Source organism: Coloeus monedula (genome assembly GCF_965178545.1).
Source record: "Coloeus monedula genome assembly, chromosome: 9".
Lineage (NCBI taxonomy): Eukaryota > Metazoa > Chordata > Aves > Passeriformes > Corvidae > Coloeus > Coloeus monedula.
Window position 1 is genome coordinate 12,095,217 of NC_138789.1, and position 17,894 is coordinate 12,113,110.

The 17,894-nt window shown below is 42.7% G+C and overlaps 1 protein-coding gene across 1 annotated transcript; it reads right to left on the reverse strand.

Moving 5' to 3' along the window:
* Positions 1-11,103: 11,103 nt before the first annotated feature.
* On the reverse strand, positions 11,104-17,865 carry LOC309576387 (pancreatic alpha-amylase). Its single transcript, XM_082287661.1, has 10 exons — positions 16,358-17,865; positions 15,599-15,745; positions 15,200-15,397; positions 13,096-13,326; positions 12,577-12,710; positions 12,369-12,491; positions 12,159-12,258; positions 11,826-11,947; positions 11,591-11,716; positions 11,104-11,341 (listed from the first exon to the last, which is right to left on the reverse strand). The coding sequence occupies exons 1-10, from the start codon at positions 16,526-16,528 to the stop codon at positions 11,152-11,154; spliced, it is 1,542 nt and encodes a 513-aa protein (XP_082143787.1). The 5' UTR covers positions 16,529-17,865; the 3' UTR covers positions 11,104-11,151.
* Positions 17,866-17,894: the final 29 nt, after the last annotated feature.

The window sequence follows — 17,894 nt, forward strand, 5'->3', positions numbered from 1 at the left end:
TGGGGATAAAGGCGACAACCAATAGGGAAGAGTGAGGAGGGAGGAGTCCACAGGGAATTAACCAATGAGGAGTGCTCATAGGAGGGGTAACAGGGAACAACCAATGGGGCATCGAATAACACAGAACTTTCCAGAAGCAACACATCATCATCTAAGGAGATAAATATTCATGCATGTACACATAAAACCAGGAGGGGAGAACAGTAGCCAATCAACTTGTAACAAGCAAATCAAGGAAACAAAGGATTATGGGGACTTGCCCTCACCACGGAGTTTATCTTAAACGTCAGTGCCCAACCACCAGGCTTTGGATTCTGTTGTTCCCTCTGGGGTCACAGTGGCTGCAGTCACCCTCACTGCAACAGTTTAGTACTACCAGTAGGAGTCAGAACTACAGACTCGTTCGGGTCAGAAAGGAGGGAGATCCTTTTGCAGCAATCTCTAGTCCCGTCTCCTACTCAAAGCATGGTCAGTACTGCAATCCAACCACATCATTCAGGACTTTCTCCAGCCTGGTGTCAAAAGGCCCTAAGGGTGAAGATTCCATAACTTGCACAGACAAGCTTTTCCACACCTTGATTAACCTCCTAGTGATTTTTTCCCCCCCTTTTTGAAAGTGACTATATTTGTGTAAGTGTGTGTAACTTCATGAAGGCAAAAATTCAAATTCCAGTTAAAATTTATTGAGTTGGTAAGAACAACAGTCCGATCTGTAACTATACAAACAGTGACTTGCAGAACTGTAGGTTGTACAGCCAGGGCTGTTTGAGTGGTTCTCCAAGTGGAGTCTGCTTTTACTTTTCCTTAATAGAATCAAAATGCAGGTTCCAAATGCTGTGTAGCACTCCAGTTTCTGCACAGCTTCTAAGCTACTCTTGTATGTTTGCATGCATGTGTGGCTCCATATACATCATTGATTCCAGGGTCTCTGCTGTCATACTAGGCCTGTATTTCTGCATTAGTGATAAATATTTCATTCTTCACAGAATGACTACTTGTTACTACAGCTTAGATCAAATCTGGTTTTCAGCACAGAGGTAAAAAGTAAATGAAATTTGGCATAGCCAGCTCATAAGAAAAATTGACGCTATATCTAAACAAGTTAAGACAGAGTTCCAGACAAGCCTAGATGAGTTCAAGCAAAACAAATCTGACATCGCTCAGTCCGGAGGCTTTGAAAGCCTGTGGCTCTTTATTAATAATGGCAATACTGTATTTACTGGCCTGCAGGCCAACATCCAATATTACCAGGTCATTGTTGCAATAACAACTCTGTAGATCAAAAATATTTGAGTTATAGGCAATATTAGATGTTATTCAAACTCAGTTCCCAAAGGATATTTTTCCTGCCTAACTGCTTGTGAATTACACAAGCCTAGCAAGGTGTTTGTTTGTTGAGAGTTTTGGAAGCCTCAGGCCAAAATGTTTGATTACTAAGGTAGAAAAGAAAACCACCAGAGCAGTTTTAAGACACAAATAGCAACACTACTGGGTAAAATTTGATTTTCATGGTGGCAGTTCAGTAACTGTCTTCATATTCATATCAATAGTGTGGTGTAACAAAGTAGCATTAGAACCAAGGCAGCAAAAGACACCGGTAAGGCTGGCAGGATACTGTCTGTTACTGCTGGAATGGTGTCCATGTTACAGAGACTCCAGGCATGGGCGAGCTGTATTTTGTCAGGTCCTATTGCACAGACTTTGTGTGGCAAGGTTTTGGTAACAAGGGGGTTATAGGGGTGGCTTCTGTGAGAAGCTGCTGGAAGTTTCCCCTTCTAGAAGAGGCAGTGCCAGCTGGCCCCAAGATGGACTCCACCAGTTTTGCCCAAAACAGTTGCTCCCCATCCGTATCTCAGCCCATGAGCCTTTTGTTACATTTCCTGTTTCCCGTCCAGCTGAGGAGGGCAGGGAGAGAGGAGCTTTGGTGGGCACCTGGCACCCAGACAAGGCCAACCCACCACAACTACCTAAGCATACATACGACCTCAGAGATCGTAAAAATGATTTTTTGCTAGAAGAGAAAATTGATATTTAAAGAAGGCTTTAAATCAGCTGAGTGCTTTCCTGAGCATAAGCAGCCATTTTCCTTATGCTTTTAATTTCTCTGTCTGAATAAAATACAAAGCCAATGTATAATCCACTAAGAGTTCTCCTTTTTATATTTGACCACTAGATGACGCTGTGACTCTTAACTGCGAATGATACTGTACTGTTAACATTTTGGTTTATTTTATAGAAGTCTGCAGCATTTTTAGATATGAAAACTTGGTGTTTTCTTTTTCTTACATGCATTGGAGCTGTAAGCACATATAGGTTGGTTAGTTTCTATACAAATCCATATAGATCAGACATCTTAGCAATAGCTCTTTCTGACAACATGGGGAATTTCACGTGATTTTTGAAGCTGTTCTTATATGTTCTCCCTAGATGCAGATGTGGACTGCTTTGAGTAAAGACTCTTGCAAAAAGGAGAAGGTATACTGAGAAGATATTTGAGATACCTGATTCAGGTTTATATGTATATTTCTTTCTGTTTATCTGTCCTACATAGTCAGTTAGAATGGTGGGTTTAGTTTCAGTTTTGGAATTTATTTTTCTATGCTGTAAGAGCATCTGGAATTAAGGAGGACATTTCTATTTAGAAATTATTGCTAAAAAATTAGGTGATCTTACTTATTTCCATAGGCATGATTTCTGGTTCGTGTTTCCATAAGTCATTTCCCACTTTTATATTAGAAGTGCAGTGGTTTGATCCACACTGTTGGGTGTCTTAGCCAAGAGCTCTGTAGGACTTTCACGCATGACACCTTTTACTGATGATCTTCTCAAAGTGGTTTCAAGACCACAGCATTCTTTCATGTGAGCTAATTGTTTCTCACCATTTGCCGTTTCTATGAAGTCCTACAAACACTTTCTAGTTTCTGCAGCAATTCTTCCATCTTCCTATCAGAAATGTTCATACTATGAGGCTAAATTGATTGCAGCAGACAAAGGAAACATACTCAACTCGCTACCTTCTGTACAGAAATGCTAGAGGTACAGCTCCATTCAGGTGATCCCCATATGTCAAAACCAGAGAAGGAATGAAAACAGGTTATACAATCCAGAACAGCTTGCAAGCTAGGTCAGGGCCAGTCAGTTGCAGCAGAAGAGAACTTTGGAACTAGCTTAACATCAGCCTTTCCCACTTTCAGACATTCATGTACCACACTTCTGCCCGTCAGAGATCTGGATCTTATTTTCAATATGTAAGCAAGGAAATTACACTCTCTGAGAGGTAAGGAGTACATAAAGCCTGTTTTTCCCTCACTGAAATGGCATCTGCCACTCACACTGGGGTCTGATCAGGAAATGCCTACATGGCACTGCAATTCCAACTTCACTGGGACATTGTTCTATCCACAGCAGGCTCTGAGGTGAGGGATAATTCACATTCATTTTAAAAGTAAGCTTCATTTTTGCAAACTCATTAACAATTATACTGAAACTGAGCTCCTGCCACATAACTGTGCTGACTCTCATTTTAAATGTTTTCACTAATTTACTTTGAGGCAGGCTTGTATAAAATCACCAGGTTGCAATAGTTTTGCTGAATACATAGGATAATACTCATTTTAGTTCCAGGTGTAAGCTTCTTGTCACCTTCAAAAACACCTAATACTGCCTTCCAATAAAAGACAATGTATACTTATATAGGCAACAAGTACCTGAAGTTTAAAATGCCCTTAAAAGTTGCTGAAAATGCTGTGCCACTGGGATGCCAGTGCTAGGGACCCCAAATGTCTGGCACATGCCAACACAGCTGCAGTGTCCCTGCAGTAACATATTCTAATGGGGCAGCACAACAGAAGATCTTCTGGCTTTCTTCAGATGTAACCAGAGGCCAGCCTTGGCTTCTAAGAGACTCACAGCAAAGCCACTTGTTTTTCTTCTTCTACCCCATGACCAGGCAATTTGGACCCTTGTCTCACCAACAGTCCCACTGATATCCAGGTACTGCGTATTTATTCTGTATTGGTAAGATCAGCAGTAAGAATATCTACCTGGACTTATTCTGCTCTTAAAACTATGTGTACACAACTGTAAGGACTAAGGTTGATACAAGAGGCTTCATCACCATAATTTCCATTTATATAAAGCTATATATTTCCCAAACTCTGAGGAGCTGTATGTTGTAACAGACTCCTGTTTTATTTGAGTGGCTTTTTTTTCTTCTTTCTCTGTGTTTCAACTCTATCTTTTAATGCTAGTCTTCTTCTACACCTACATCTACATCTACATCTACATCTACATCTACATCTACTTCTCCTCTGGCAGAATTTCATAGGTGGGAAGAAGCTTCTCTGCTGCAAAAAGAATTTTCTTTGATAACTTTAAACAAGTCTTCTGGAGATTTATTGACTTGAATTACAGCAGCTCACTTATCACTAAGGCTTTGTGTAAATCACAGAAAAGGATAACCAATTTCATATGGGAATGAAGTGGACTTCATCCACTAAATAGAAGAGCTCAAACAATCATTAATATCTGATGTGTACATCTACACTTAATATATTGTGCCAAGGCCAGCCTAGAGATTGGAGTCAGGTCTTATTTAAAAGGAGAAGGATAAGAGAATGAGAGGACACTATTTTAAGCCAAACAGCAAAACATAAGGGTATACTAGTGGCTAAATTCTTTCCAGTGCAAAGTGTCTATAAAATTTACTTTGCAGCTCTGCTTCATTTAAGACACAACTATAAATGGCTTTATTTTCCCCTAGGACCTGCTTGTTGTACCCTAATTAGAGTTTTTATCTAGCGTGTTATTATTCTGGTTCTACTGAATAAGAGCATGTCTGCTTTGAAAGGCTTTCAAGTGCACGCTCTCATAAGTCCACTTATTTTTTTCCCTAGCTTTTACAAAACAAATTATTTTTATATTTATATTATGATATTTAAGTATTAGTTAACCCCTCAAGACAAACATTCTTTTTCTAGCTAAAAAAATGTGGGGCTAACAAAGTTGTTTGTACATTTAGAGCGGTTATTTTTGTAGTGCAGTTTTAATAAAATCTACACGGTGAAGCATGGCATTGTCTTCATCTGTGTGCTTCCAGAATGATCAGAAAGAGGTGTGTAAGTGAAATGTCATCATCTTAGTAAAACTTTTTTTCCTATAAATACTTGTCAGACCAGGCTACCTTAGGCAAGGCTGCTCCGTGGAATTTCACAGAATCCCAGTAGCTGCAGTGAGTGTTACATACAAACTGCTCCCTTTGCCAAAAGCTTCCACGGGCCTGGGGCTGAGCACTCTGGCTCAAGCAGAGCCCTTCAGGAGCAAGCTGGAAGCTTCCCATTAATTACTGGCTGGATTGAAGTCTAAGCATTCAGTATAGTTCAGATCAGAAAGCCACCAGGAAAGCTGCAATTTAAATTTACTGTACATCAAAGGACAATGCGCAGATGGCATACTCTGTCTAGGGGATCACTGGAATTTCCTACTCTTACTTCCTTAATTTAGGAGGAAGAAGTACTGCCTTTTTAATTACTAAAGTAGCCTTTGCATCTGCTATAGGGATGTAGCAGTGAAATGAAATGGTGAAACAAATGGAAACAAGGCGCTGTTGAACACAGCCTTGGGAACATGGCAGTCAGAAGGCCACAAAAAGCTTTTAACAATCAGAATGGCAAAGGGAAGATTTGGAAATGTAAAAACATTGACTGCTGTGGTTTGATTCCTGTCATAGAAGAATTTGTACTGAACCAGTACCTGACACTCTCAATTGCTTCACCTAGTGGGGGAAAAAAAAACAAAAAAACAAACAAACCCCAGTCTCAGGTTCAGCAAAACACTTGCACCAGAAAGATGCAAAAATGAATAAATTATTTCCTTCATGAGAGAGCTGCTGCTTGCCAGTCTAACAGGAATAAGAGGAAGCTGCTTTGTTGCTACTTTCAAGAGCTGTGCTGAGGCACAGCCCCACTGTCCCTGTGTGGCCATAGTCAAGTGCTGTTGGGGGATTTGGTTTGCAGTGTTTCTTTTCCTGTTGGTGTAATGGTTTTTTTCCTTTTGCCTCATTTTTTGGTGTTGGTTTTTGTGAGTTGTTTTTATTATTTTGATTGTTTGGTTGGTTTTGTGGGTTTTATTTTTCTTTTTTCCACACCTAGCCCTTTTGTTGGTAAATCGGTTCATCAGTGTGGAAAATACACCACAAAGCCTGCATGGGTTTCATGAAATCTCCTAGTAATGTTTCTGGTTTGTACACCCTGATGGAAGGAACCAAGTAGCAGATCCTTATTTACACTCTGTAGAAGCTTTAGTCAGTAGAGGAAACTTCTCATCTGCTCTGAAAAAAGCACATCTGTCAAACACTGCATTTACTGCAGAACATTCTTCTAACTTACTACTCGTTCCAGATCTTTAGCCCAGAAATAAGCCAAACCAAACCAAACCAAACCATGCTGGCATTTTCCTTTCTGTTAATTCAGCAATAATTTTGGTAAGAGAAATTTTACATAAATATTTTAAAGAGGAAGAGCTCGGGATTTGTACACCTAAGTTTCGGTTTAAGGGAGGGCTTGGCATTTTAATCCACACCCAATCCCTCACTCTTCCTCAATCCTCTAAGTGCAGTGACCTTTCTTGGATTTCACTAAGAGTATATAATAAATTATTACTTCTCTTATAACTCCTGAGATTTTTCTCTCCCTTTCACTTTCTGTAAAATTCTTCTGATGTATTTTGTGAGGAAGCTGCCTGAAGAAGTGCTTGATTTAGGGACAGATCAAGTCATAAATCTTCATTCATCAAGGATAGGCAAGAAGTAGTTCTACTGAAGACAACTGTCATGGATTTCCTAGAGGAAGGAGACGGGGGAATTTGAGAGAGGAGTGAGATCCAGAACTAGGAGATCTAGTGAGAACCTGAAAAGAAGGGTTTGAAAGGAAGGGCAAAATCAACTGGAAGCCTGAAGAGATAAAGGAATAGAAAATCTAGAACAGAAAAATACAAATAAAATCTAATAAATATTAATTACCACTGCATAATGAGAAGATAAACTGAAGATTAAGAACAAGCAGAGTAAGCCTCAGTGGCAGCATCTTTGGCCATCAGGAAAGGCATGGTGGGAGCTGAGCAAAACAGAGCAGCCAGGGCACAGCCCCACAGCACCTGAGCAAGGTGAGCAGGAAACCTCCAGAGACAGCCACCACATCCAACTAAGAGCCCACATCACAGGACAAGTTCACTGATGATACAGCTCTGAGATGGAGGGACAGATTCAGCCCACACACACCAGGATCAGTTCCAGGAGCTGCCAGGCAGATCCATAGCACTGCAATAGTCCCAGGTGAAGTCTCAAGTCAAGGCCCGAATCAAGGAGCACAGTAGCCAAGTGCAGGTATGACCAGCACTAAACTAGACCAGTACTCCTCCCAGGCCACTGAAGGCCAAAGGCCCAGCTTAAAAACAGCTCCTGGGCCCATGGACAAGGGGTGTGAATGGAGGCTTCAGCTGAGGCTGGTCAGGGCCCTTAAAGCCTATTGGTGCCTTGAGGGCTCTGACACCGAGAAGACATGAGCACAGTGACCTTGGCATCCTGTAATGCCTTTAGAATGTACCATCCACATTCAGGATATGAAAATCCATATTAGAACTAATTTTTACATTTGGTACTAATAAGTACCACACCAGCCAATTTAAAATGAATTTGGTGTGCAGCAAGAATACTTCAAAGCATCCTAAAAAAATGGAGCATATATTAAATGACACTGACATAAAGATGGCACTAGTAACTGAAACCGCATACAAGTGCAAGTTTTAGTCATCTGTTTTCTTTTGTGGCCTCTTTGTGAACATTACAAGCATACATGCTCTGCTGTGTTCCCTGTGCCAGCCGAGTGCTCCTACCGTCCCACCACATGGGGTTTCTGCTTGCTGGTCTGGCTGCGAGCTAACCCCACCAAGAGCAGGATTCTTTCACTTCCTTTAACATGTGCCTGAGATGCTGCTGTTTCCCTGCCCCAGAAGAGATGTATAACAGAGACCACTTTTTAATAGCTTTTTTTCCTGCATTGGCTTTAGAGATCATGAAGTCAGTCTTTGCCAATAATGCCTCAAATAGGTATCTATGAACATTAATATTTATTGTCATGTTGAATGCAGGGTTTGCAGAGTGCCTAAAGCAGGTGTCTACATGTTAAAATGCAGACAGGGCTGTTCTGAGATAAAAATTATTCCATGCTAATGTCATTTGTCTCTTGGTAGTTGTTTCTGTTTTCCACCAAAGTTGAGCAGATAGATCATATGTTCTACTCATGTTGCAAGCCTTTGCTTCCACTCATGAAGTGATTCTTTGGCCATTAAATGTTAGAAATAACAGGGCATTGTTTGTCAGAACTCCAAATGGCTTGAATGGCTTTTAGAGATATAGCTGGGTAACCATGGGCAGGCACTTAGGGTATGTGAAAGATTATGTATTTTGTGTCCAATTTGTTTTACTTTGAGTAGGCCTCAGGAATAGCAAACCAAAAGTTTCATTAATATTTTTACCAGAAAGTTCATTATTCTAAGTCTATTAAACCTTTTTTATTTTTTTTAAACTTTGGGTAAGCCCTAGGAATGCCAAACTAAGAATTTCTCTGATATTTTTACCAAAAGCTTTCTATTCTAAGTATGTAAACTTTTTCTCTTCTTTTTCCTTCAACACTAATAAAGGTCATATTGGTGCATGCTGAATCAACTATAAGTATTTCCTGTGAGTTGAATTTTATTTCCGAAGCTGCTGACCTGACTTCTGTGTATGACTGGATCAGAGAACCATCTGGGAGACATCTGTTAAGCTGTAATATCTCCCAGACAGGGAACATATCCCACAGTTCAACTGTAAAAAACTGAGGTAACTTTCCACTTCTATGCAAGGGTTCTTTAATAAATAGCAAGCAGTAAATAATAAAACACTGAGCAAGTTGCTTGGATTCTGTCCATAACTGTGGATAAGACCCAAAAAATTAAAATTTGTAAATTTATCATGCATTTATAGAATCAGGTTAGTTACACAGCTAAGCTCACTGTTTGGCCAATGAAAGTGAGCACTACTTGTAACAGAAAATGAAATATTGCATCGTGCCACAAAATTCTAAAATTTTACACTTCAGCAGATCTGTTGTACCATCCTGTTGTGTCCTAGAAAATATCTTGCTTTAAATTTGATAAATTTCATAACATAATTTCAATTTTTCATTGATTACTGGTATAAAAAATTTAAGGCCTTAGTGTCACCACTTTACACACAAAAGAGTAGCAATGGAAATTATAAAAAAAAAGTTAAACATTTCCTAGTACTAACCTTTTCTTGAAAACTTGGAGATCAGCAGTAATGTTGATTGTAACTCTGGGTTTAGTGAGTTATCTGAAGGGCCTGGTGTTGCTCTGGATGACACTGTTGTTTTCTTCACTGTCTTTGTGCTCAAATTATAAGGCAATGTGCCAAAATCCTGAAGGAAAAGGAACAAAAAACAAGGTCTGAATGCATGTTAGGTCCTTTCAAAGCAGTGAACATTTGGCCCACAGAGTTTTATTTACACCTAAAGCAAGTGTTTCAAGATTTCTTTTTCTCTATGTTCTATTTAATGCCACTGTGAAATGCAGAGCTATGTGAATCTACATTAAGCAAAGCACTCATTGCACTCCAGCATCCTTGGAAAATGGATCCACATATGTTCACAGGCACAGACAATCTTCTCCATATTCAGCACCGCCTGTTGATTTATGGACACCTCAGATCAGTGTGTGTTGTTTCAATTATTTGCCACAAAAGCTGTGGGGCTTGGGGGTGGATTTGCAATCTGAAGTGTGAACTGATTATTCCACTTGGGATTGGGCAATGTCTGAATAACAGCTAGTATGGAATCCCAGTTTCTGAGGGTTAGAGCTGAATTCAGGGCTTAAGACAGTGCCTATCAACTTCAGAGGGGCCTGAGGACTCCCTGACCTTCCCCTGTGGGCAAATAACAGATTTGCAAAGGCTATGAACGCCCTGCCTCACGACCCTCCGGATCTTTGGCACCTCTCTGAGTGGATCCAGAGGCTGAGTGGATGGATCCAGGAGGTGCTGGCCACAGCCAGCAAGGGAGACAGCTGGGAGGTCCAGTGCTGGGCCAGGGAGACTCTTCCCACACCATGGCTGCCCTGACAGACACTCGGAGCTCTTGGGCACACTGAGAGCCAATATCTGCCCCCCAACACCACAAAAGGGAAATAGCCCTTAAAAGTACACCTTGACCTCAAATTGGAGCAACCTCCTTCCATTTTTCTCTCCAGACCAGGATGCAGTCAAGACTTTTGGCCTAGCAGAGACTCTGACTTAAAGCGAGGCCCACACAATTGCTTTTACCTCAGCATTTTCTCATAGCTGACAAGAGATTTGGGAAAGCTGCCAAACCTGTGCTCTGTTTTTATCTTTGCAATACTACAAAATAAGGGAGCCTACCACAGCAGGGGCAGGATTCTGCCATGCCTCAGCCAGTGGCACAAGGTGTAAGTAATGCCTGGATACACAGTGCGTTCTCAGGCACCTGCAGCACCCGCACAGGGAGCGTTTGCTTGCCTCAAACCACCGGGGCAAGCGATGAAAGAGATGCAGTTTTGGTTTGTCCAGGCACAAGCTGGCTGTGAACCAAGTAACCTGCTGGTTTCACTGATGCCACAGGCTGGAATAACTGATTGGCACAGCCCAGCTTCCTTCAGTGACCCAGAGCCCAGGTTTGGTTTGTCATAAGAAAGGGATAAACTCTGTATGTAGGCACTGCTCGTTGCTGACAGCCCACAAGGTGGCCACTCTGGGATACAAGTGTGTGTGCACGGATCAGCCCTGGAAATACTGCATTTTATCTTAGCCAGGTGCTGGCTTGGATTCTTTTTCTTTTTTTTATTTTCTCCAGTGTTTTTGTTGCATGGGAACTGGAATGCTGCATTGTCTTAAAACCTATCACTACATTGCCACTAGTTATGAAGGGATAAAGTTACATCTAATTCATTAAGGGAAAAACATTACTCTGCAATTGGAATGTCATTTATTATTCTCTAGATAGAGAATGCTCAAAGACCAGGGAATAACATATGGGGGAACAGTAATACACAGACCAAACAGAGGAAGACATTTCTCCCAAATTATAATTTGGCATCAACATGAATTGCAATAAATGGATCTTCAGCATCGGTATTAATCTGGAAATTTGCCATTCCATCCTGAGAAACAAAAACCTGCTTTCCAGTACATTTGTTGTCCTCCTTTTGTCCAGAAATAACATCACAGTAGGTACCAGCAGGCAGTCCAGTTTGCACATAGACGTTCATATTCCTATGAGAAATAAACACCATGCATACATTGTTTTCAAAACAGGTATTTCAAATTGTGTGTAATATTTTTGAACCTGATGTTACTCCCCTATTTGAAGGGCATTGTAAAGCATGAGCTTTCTGATCCTACCCCTCCTACACTCCCATTTTAGCTCTCTGGATCCAGCATGCACTCAAATAACTCATGTTGGATTGCACATGAGGGATGCTATTGTTCTCTCTGGGAACACTCTTTCTGCCACTGACTTACCAGTCATCATTATTGAAGATGATGAAGCCTTTATTACCGCGGCCAAAAGCTACTTGATTGCTGCCATTGTCCCACCAGTTGGAGAAAGGCTCACCATTCACCACATTACGGAAGATAACCATGTTCCTGGAAACACAAGGAATGCCTGGCACTGCACCTGCAACAGCTCTAAAGCCACATGGAGCAGGAAGCAAAAGCAACTGCTTTTACTTCTTGTTTCTCCCCAGTGCCCTACTTTATCTGACGCCAGCGATGCTCACAAACCCAGCCGTTGCCGCAGGTTGTGTCCGCGTTGATTGTAACAGACTTTATGGAGCCATCCGAGTTACTTGGGGGTCCAACCCAGTCATTGATGTCCTGTCATTAAAAAGACAGGTTTATAACTTCTGACTGAAAATGCAGAGAGACCATCTGGAGAGCAAAGCTAGAGGGAGCATCAAAGTTTCACCAGCTAGATCCAACGTGGGACAGGGAAATCCCTTAACAAACTGAGATGCACTGGACTGTTTCTCTGGCCCTGGTCTGACCCTTCATCTCCATGGATGAATCTGCAGCATTACAAGCTCACCTTTCCATTTTCAAAATATCTTGGCCAGCGAAAACTTGACATCACACGTGTGAACCCATATGGATGAGCAAGCATGAAACCAACTGCCATTTTATAGAGCCTGTTTGTTGGACAAACAAGAAATGAGACGTGGAAGGAGGAACCTGCCACAGAACAGACAGACAAACCAGCAAAAGCAGGAAGTATCACCCAGACAAGGCAATCCCTTACCTGGCATCCCAGAAGGTCAGAACAGAAGCTCCGCCGGCCCCGTGCCCTCTCTGGTTGTCGTGATTATCCACAAAGACCAGGGCTTTGTCGGAAGGCACAAAGCCCCAGCCTTCTCCCCAGTTCCTAGACAAAAACACAGACTTGAAGCTACCCTGTCAATTGTCGTAGCCAGTGAATCCTGCATAAGTTGCAGCATCTTCATCCTTACTTTAAGTAGGCCATCTTTTCTCCGTCCCACTTGCGGATCACTGTCCCCAGTTTGGCACTGTATTTGAATTCTGTCACTCGGCCATTTCCAAAGTACTCGCTGCCTTTGATGGGCTCTCCACCCAAGTCAATTACCTGGTACAAGAAAGAAAACCTGTATCCCTTCTTGTCTCACAAAGACCATAAATGCCAGGTACCGTACTCAACACGAGTTCTTGCTTTACATGGAGAAAAGGTATTTAAGTATTTGTGCTGTGCAGATCAACACAAAGTCAGTACAAGACATGAGGGATACATGTAAAAACATTACTGAAAAAAGGAAAGGTAAATTTGACTGACGATCTGTTTTGGAGGCATTTTTAAAAATTAAAACTACCTATGTCTGCAGGGCTGCTCTAAGTAAATTGTGAGCTCCTTCTGGGATAAATTGGATGAAAATGTATTGTTGTTCCTCTGAAGAAGGAGGCAAAAGAGATACAAAAGACAAAGACAAACATAAAGGAGAAAACGTGGAGATTACCTCCTGGTAAATGAAAGGTTTAGTTCCTGCAGGAAACCATTGAGTATTTAGATCTTTCAGCTTGTCCAGAAATGCTCTTATGTCCCCAGGCCACATGTGCTTGGCAGCATCGATCCGGAAGCCTGCTACACCAATGTCAATGAGATGGTTCATGTACTCTGCAACCTTGGAGCGCACATAGTCCTTCTCCAGGGCCAGATCCAGAAGGCCGACCAAGCGGCAGTCCCGGACCTGTGCACAGAAAAGATAAAAATATCTGTGTATTACACCAAAGGAGGGGTGGAGGTGGGGTGGTGGTTAATGAGGTTGTATTGGATTGGGAAGAAGGAAGGGAGTGATATCCAGAGTGAAGGCGTTTGTCTTCACAAGTCACCGCTGCACATGATAAAGCTCTACTGTCCTGGAGACAGCTGAACACCTGCCTTCCAAGAGGAAGTTGTGAATAAATTCCTTGTTTTACTTTGTTCGTGTGTGTGGCTTTCTCTTTACCCATTAAACTGTCTTTATCTCAACCCACGAGTTTTCTGTTTTACTTTTCCCGTTCTCTGCCCCATCCCACTGTAAGCAGGAGGCTGAGTGGTGTTTAGCTGCTGGCTGAGTTAAACCGCAAGTCCTCTTTGGTGCCCAACATGGGACTCAAAGGGTTCAAATTAACAACAGCTACAGTTAATGTGCTAGATGGAATTCCTAACTGTTACTGCTGTTTGGCTAATAACTGGCAGGCTCCTGTGATTGCCATGGGGCTCACTCGCCTCCCTGTGCATTAGAGTCTTGGGCTCATTAGTGGCTGCTTTTTGCTTTGCTGCAGCCTGTGCTGCTGATCCCCTCCCTCTGGGACGTTCTGATCCCGGCACTGGCGATGGCCTGGGCTGGCACCTGGCCGGGGCAGCGCTGCTGTTCCTGCGCTGCTGCAACTCCAGTGTGGACTCGAGCCAGAGGGGCTCTGACCTGTGGGTGAGTCCACGGTGGAACAGGTACATCTGGAAGGGTTTGTGGCCATGGGAAAGTCCACACCACAGCAGGTGCATCTCAAAGTGTCTGTGGCCGTGGCTGTGCCCGTGCCACAGCAGGTGCACCCCTGACGGCGCCGGGCGCAAGGACAGGGCCGTGCTGCAGCACGCACACCCTGACGCACCCGTGGCTGTTCACGAGGCCCTGCTGGAGCGCCTCAAAGCCATGGCCATGGATAAAGCCACAGCAGAGCAGGAACACCCTGCAGGGACTGCAGCCAGGGGCGAGGCCGTGTGGGGCAGGTTTGCTTTCTGCGGGGATGGTGGCCATGGGTGAGGCCGTGCTGGAGCGGATCTGTTTCTGAGGGCACTGAGGCCCATGGACAGGGCCGTGCTGGAACAGCTGCCCCTCAGAGCCACTGTGGCTGTGGATAAACCCAGCAGCAGGTGTGCCCTGAAGAGCCTGTGGCTCACAGAAATGGCTGCTCTTGGGGAAGGTACAACCCTGAGGGACTGCAGTCTCCAGGTAAGTCCAAGCCAGAGCGGGGGTACGGAGAGGAGTTCATTGCAGTGTTAAACATGGTGGTCTAGTCCAAAGGAACTGGGAGTGGAGACTGCAATGGAAATACCTTTAACCTGTTGTAATCCAGGATTTGAGATGTGTGTTATAGGGATTACCATAGCAGGAGCCACCTGAACCAATGAAGGACAACCTCACATGAAACAGTGCAAGTGCAGAAACATCATGATGTGTCGTTGCACAGTGGCTGAAGGAAGAGCTTGAGAAAGAACTGCTACATATTCTAACTACAAAAACCAGTAATTTGTGCAACCAGGACACCACCTTGCACTGCTGTCAATTTTCCAAGGCGGCTCCTTACCATGATCAGCTGAGTTTATAAGCGATAAAAATGAGCTCACAGGCTGAGCTGAGTACTCTGGGCTCAGTTCAGGAGCAAACATCTGCACACAGGTTCTTGATTCCTCAGTACTTAGAATATTTTGCACCACTTGTACCTACGGTCACTACCTCATTCACTTGTCAAGTGACTACGCACAGGTTTTGTGAGGCACTACACCATTTGAATGATCTTACTGTAGGGTTTACAGAACATGTCAAAAAAAAAAAGGAAAATTTTGCCAGAGGAAGTTACCTGATACATATCACCATAATTTTCAATTTCTCCACTTCCACTGTAACATTTGCCATCATTGAAATCCCAGCCAGAGTATGGTACAGCTGGAAAATCTCTGTTTCCGGCATTAAAATAGCTTCCACAGGTAGAATGTGTGCCTGAACCACCTCCAGACCCACACATATGGTTGACGACAGCATCCACATAGATACGAACCTGGAACAGCAATATGTGCATTTCAGTATGTTTTCTAGTGAGCGTGAAGTGATAGCCAGGGCTTTACCACATCACTATTAAGTTGAATTTTTTCCCTTTCAGTTTCTTCTCAGTTTACACCTCCTTTGAGGATAGCAGCACCTTCCCTCAGCTGATACAGCACTTCTTGCTGTATCAGACACAGATTTTCAAGGCACTTACCCCAACACTGTTGCATCTGGTCACCATATCTTTGAATTCCTGTTCATTTCCTGATCGAGTGCAGAGTTTGTAGCTAATGGGCTGGTATCTTTCCCACCAGGGTCTGTTCGGGTTAGTAACGACAATATTTTCATTTGGAGGTGAAACCTGCAGATGAAATTATGTACTTTGATAATAAATCAAATGGTTTTATTTCAACATTTTAAGGGCAAAATCTGCACTCAAGACCTCTGCCCTCAGAGGAGGCAGGTTAGTGCCCAACCCAGTCTCTCTCCCTCAGCAGAAGCTCAGGTCTGTGAGATGTCTGTCTTGTACACTGGCAAGAAAGACATTTTGGTTTGTTCCCATGGGTTGCCCAGATGCAGCATGGGTCTGCTTTCAAGGACAGGTACACAGAAAGGCTGAAGCCACAGGAATTATTTTTACCTGTAATAATGACAGCCTTAGGAATGCCAAACCTCAATGCTCACATACATCCTTTAGAACAAGGTAAAGAGCTTTACTTTCTACTTAGCTTTCAGAGGAAGCCTTTCAGAGGAAAGCATGCTACTTTCTAACTGATCTGCTAGAGATACACCATCATTCATTGATCCTGCAGGGTTAGGGTTGCTTCTAAAAGCAGTCACTGCTTCCAATGCTCCCTCCTCAGCAGCAAACTTACTTGGAGCTGAGTGTCTCCAACTCAGGCATTTTATTTAATAATCATATATTACAGTGCCATTCTCCTACTACTCAAACAACTGTGAGGAAACAACTCACCTGAACTCCTCCAAATCCATTAGGAGCTAAGTAGCGTTCACACTCCAGAGCAATATCCTGCCAGCGCCATTCAAAGAGATGCACAATAGATGTTCTCTCAGGCAGAGTGTTGGGGTTGTACTGCCCCCAGCAAAGCCCTGCAGCTGCAAGGAGGACGAGGAGGACTTGCATGGTGCCTTCAGTGTAAGGCTGTGGTCTCTCTACTGGCTATTTATGTGCCTGCAAGGCTACAAAGTTCCTATAGCAAGTGTCAAAATTCACATCAGCACTACCAGTTATTATTTAGATAGCTAGCTCAGTATCATTCCTTTGGTTTGTTTTTCCACCTGGATTACCCAACAGCTGATAATAAAATACCTTTTCTCAATGATTATACACCATGATAAACCAAGTGGTCTGTGAGCATTGCACCCAAATCCAGAACTGCTCTCTTTCCAATCACGCAAACAAAGAGACTTTATCAAAAGTATTCCAAAACATAATACATAGACCCTCAAAGGTGTCTCTTGAAGGTAAAAGGAGTGGGAGGTGATTGAAAGATGACTGGAAATCTAACAGCATTAGGAGAATGAATGAGTTTGCCAGCATTCAGAGGCATCTTGCTCTCAAGGTACCTGAACAACCACGCTTAAACGGTAATAAGATTTATCACACAAGACACTGTAGGTCTTCACCAGGTGAATCCCACTGGTGACTAGAAACTGACACCTTTTCCCACCTGATGTTTCTCTGGTGTCACTGCCCAGGCCCTGCTAGGAACTATTACTGGTTTTCTTAACACAGTCATACAGAGCAGCTGTGGCTCTACCTGATGGAAAGTGATCAGAGCTGCATTTGCCTTTCCAGCAGGAACTTTGCATAAGGTTTCATCTCATTTAAAATGACCAATGATTCATCTGAGTCAAGGAACAAAACTCAAAATCAAATGCAAATGATAGTGCAGATGAGTTTTAGCTGCCTGACATACAACTAAATTTGAAAGCAAGAGCTGTTGTCCAAGTCCTTTCTTGCTTTTCCTACAATTTTCTCCTTCAAAAAAGACTTTTGACTTTTCTTCATGAAATTATTTCAGGTCTTCACTTGGAACTGATTTGTAAGATCAAGGTCTCAGCAACAATCCTCCGTGAATAAACTTGAGTCATACCAACAATAAAACAATACTCCAAGAGAATACAAAGACCAGAAAATCACTGCCATTTGATGAATAGCTGTGAAGAAAAAAAAAAATTTAAAAAAAGTCACACCTACTCCATGAGAAAAGAAACATCAGTGCACTTCGCACCTGAACTGCCTCTGGTGTGTTCTTTCGGAAAATAGCCATGCCAGTACTTCACATGCATCCTTCTCTTTCCCAGATTTAGTCTTCAAGGACAAAACACACAAGCAGGTCCCATTTTTCCACCTGTTCATTTTCATATCACAGACCTTACTAAAGGCTTTTTTTCCCACTATTACAATGAAATGGTGAATTACTGCAAATGACCTTGCCTACTCACTAACAGCAAGGAACCAGTGAGTGATTGAACCTTGTGATTAC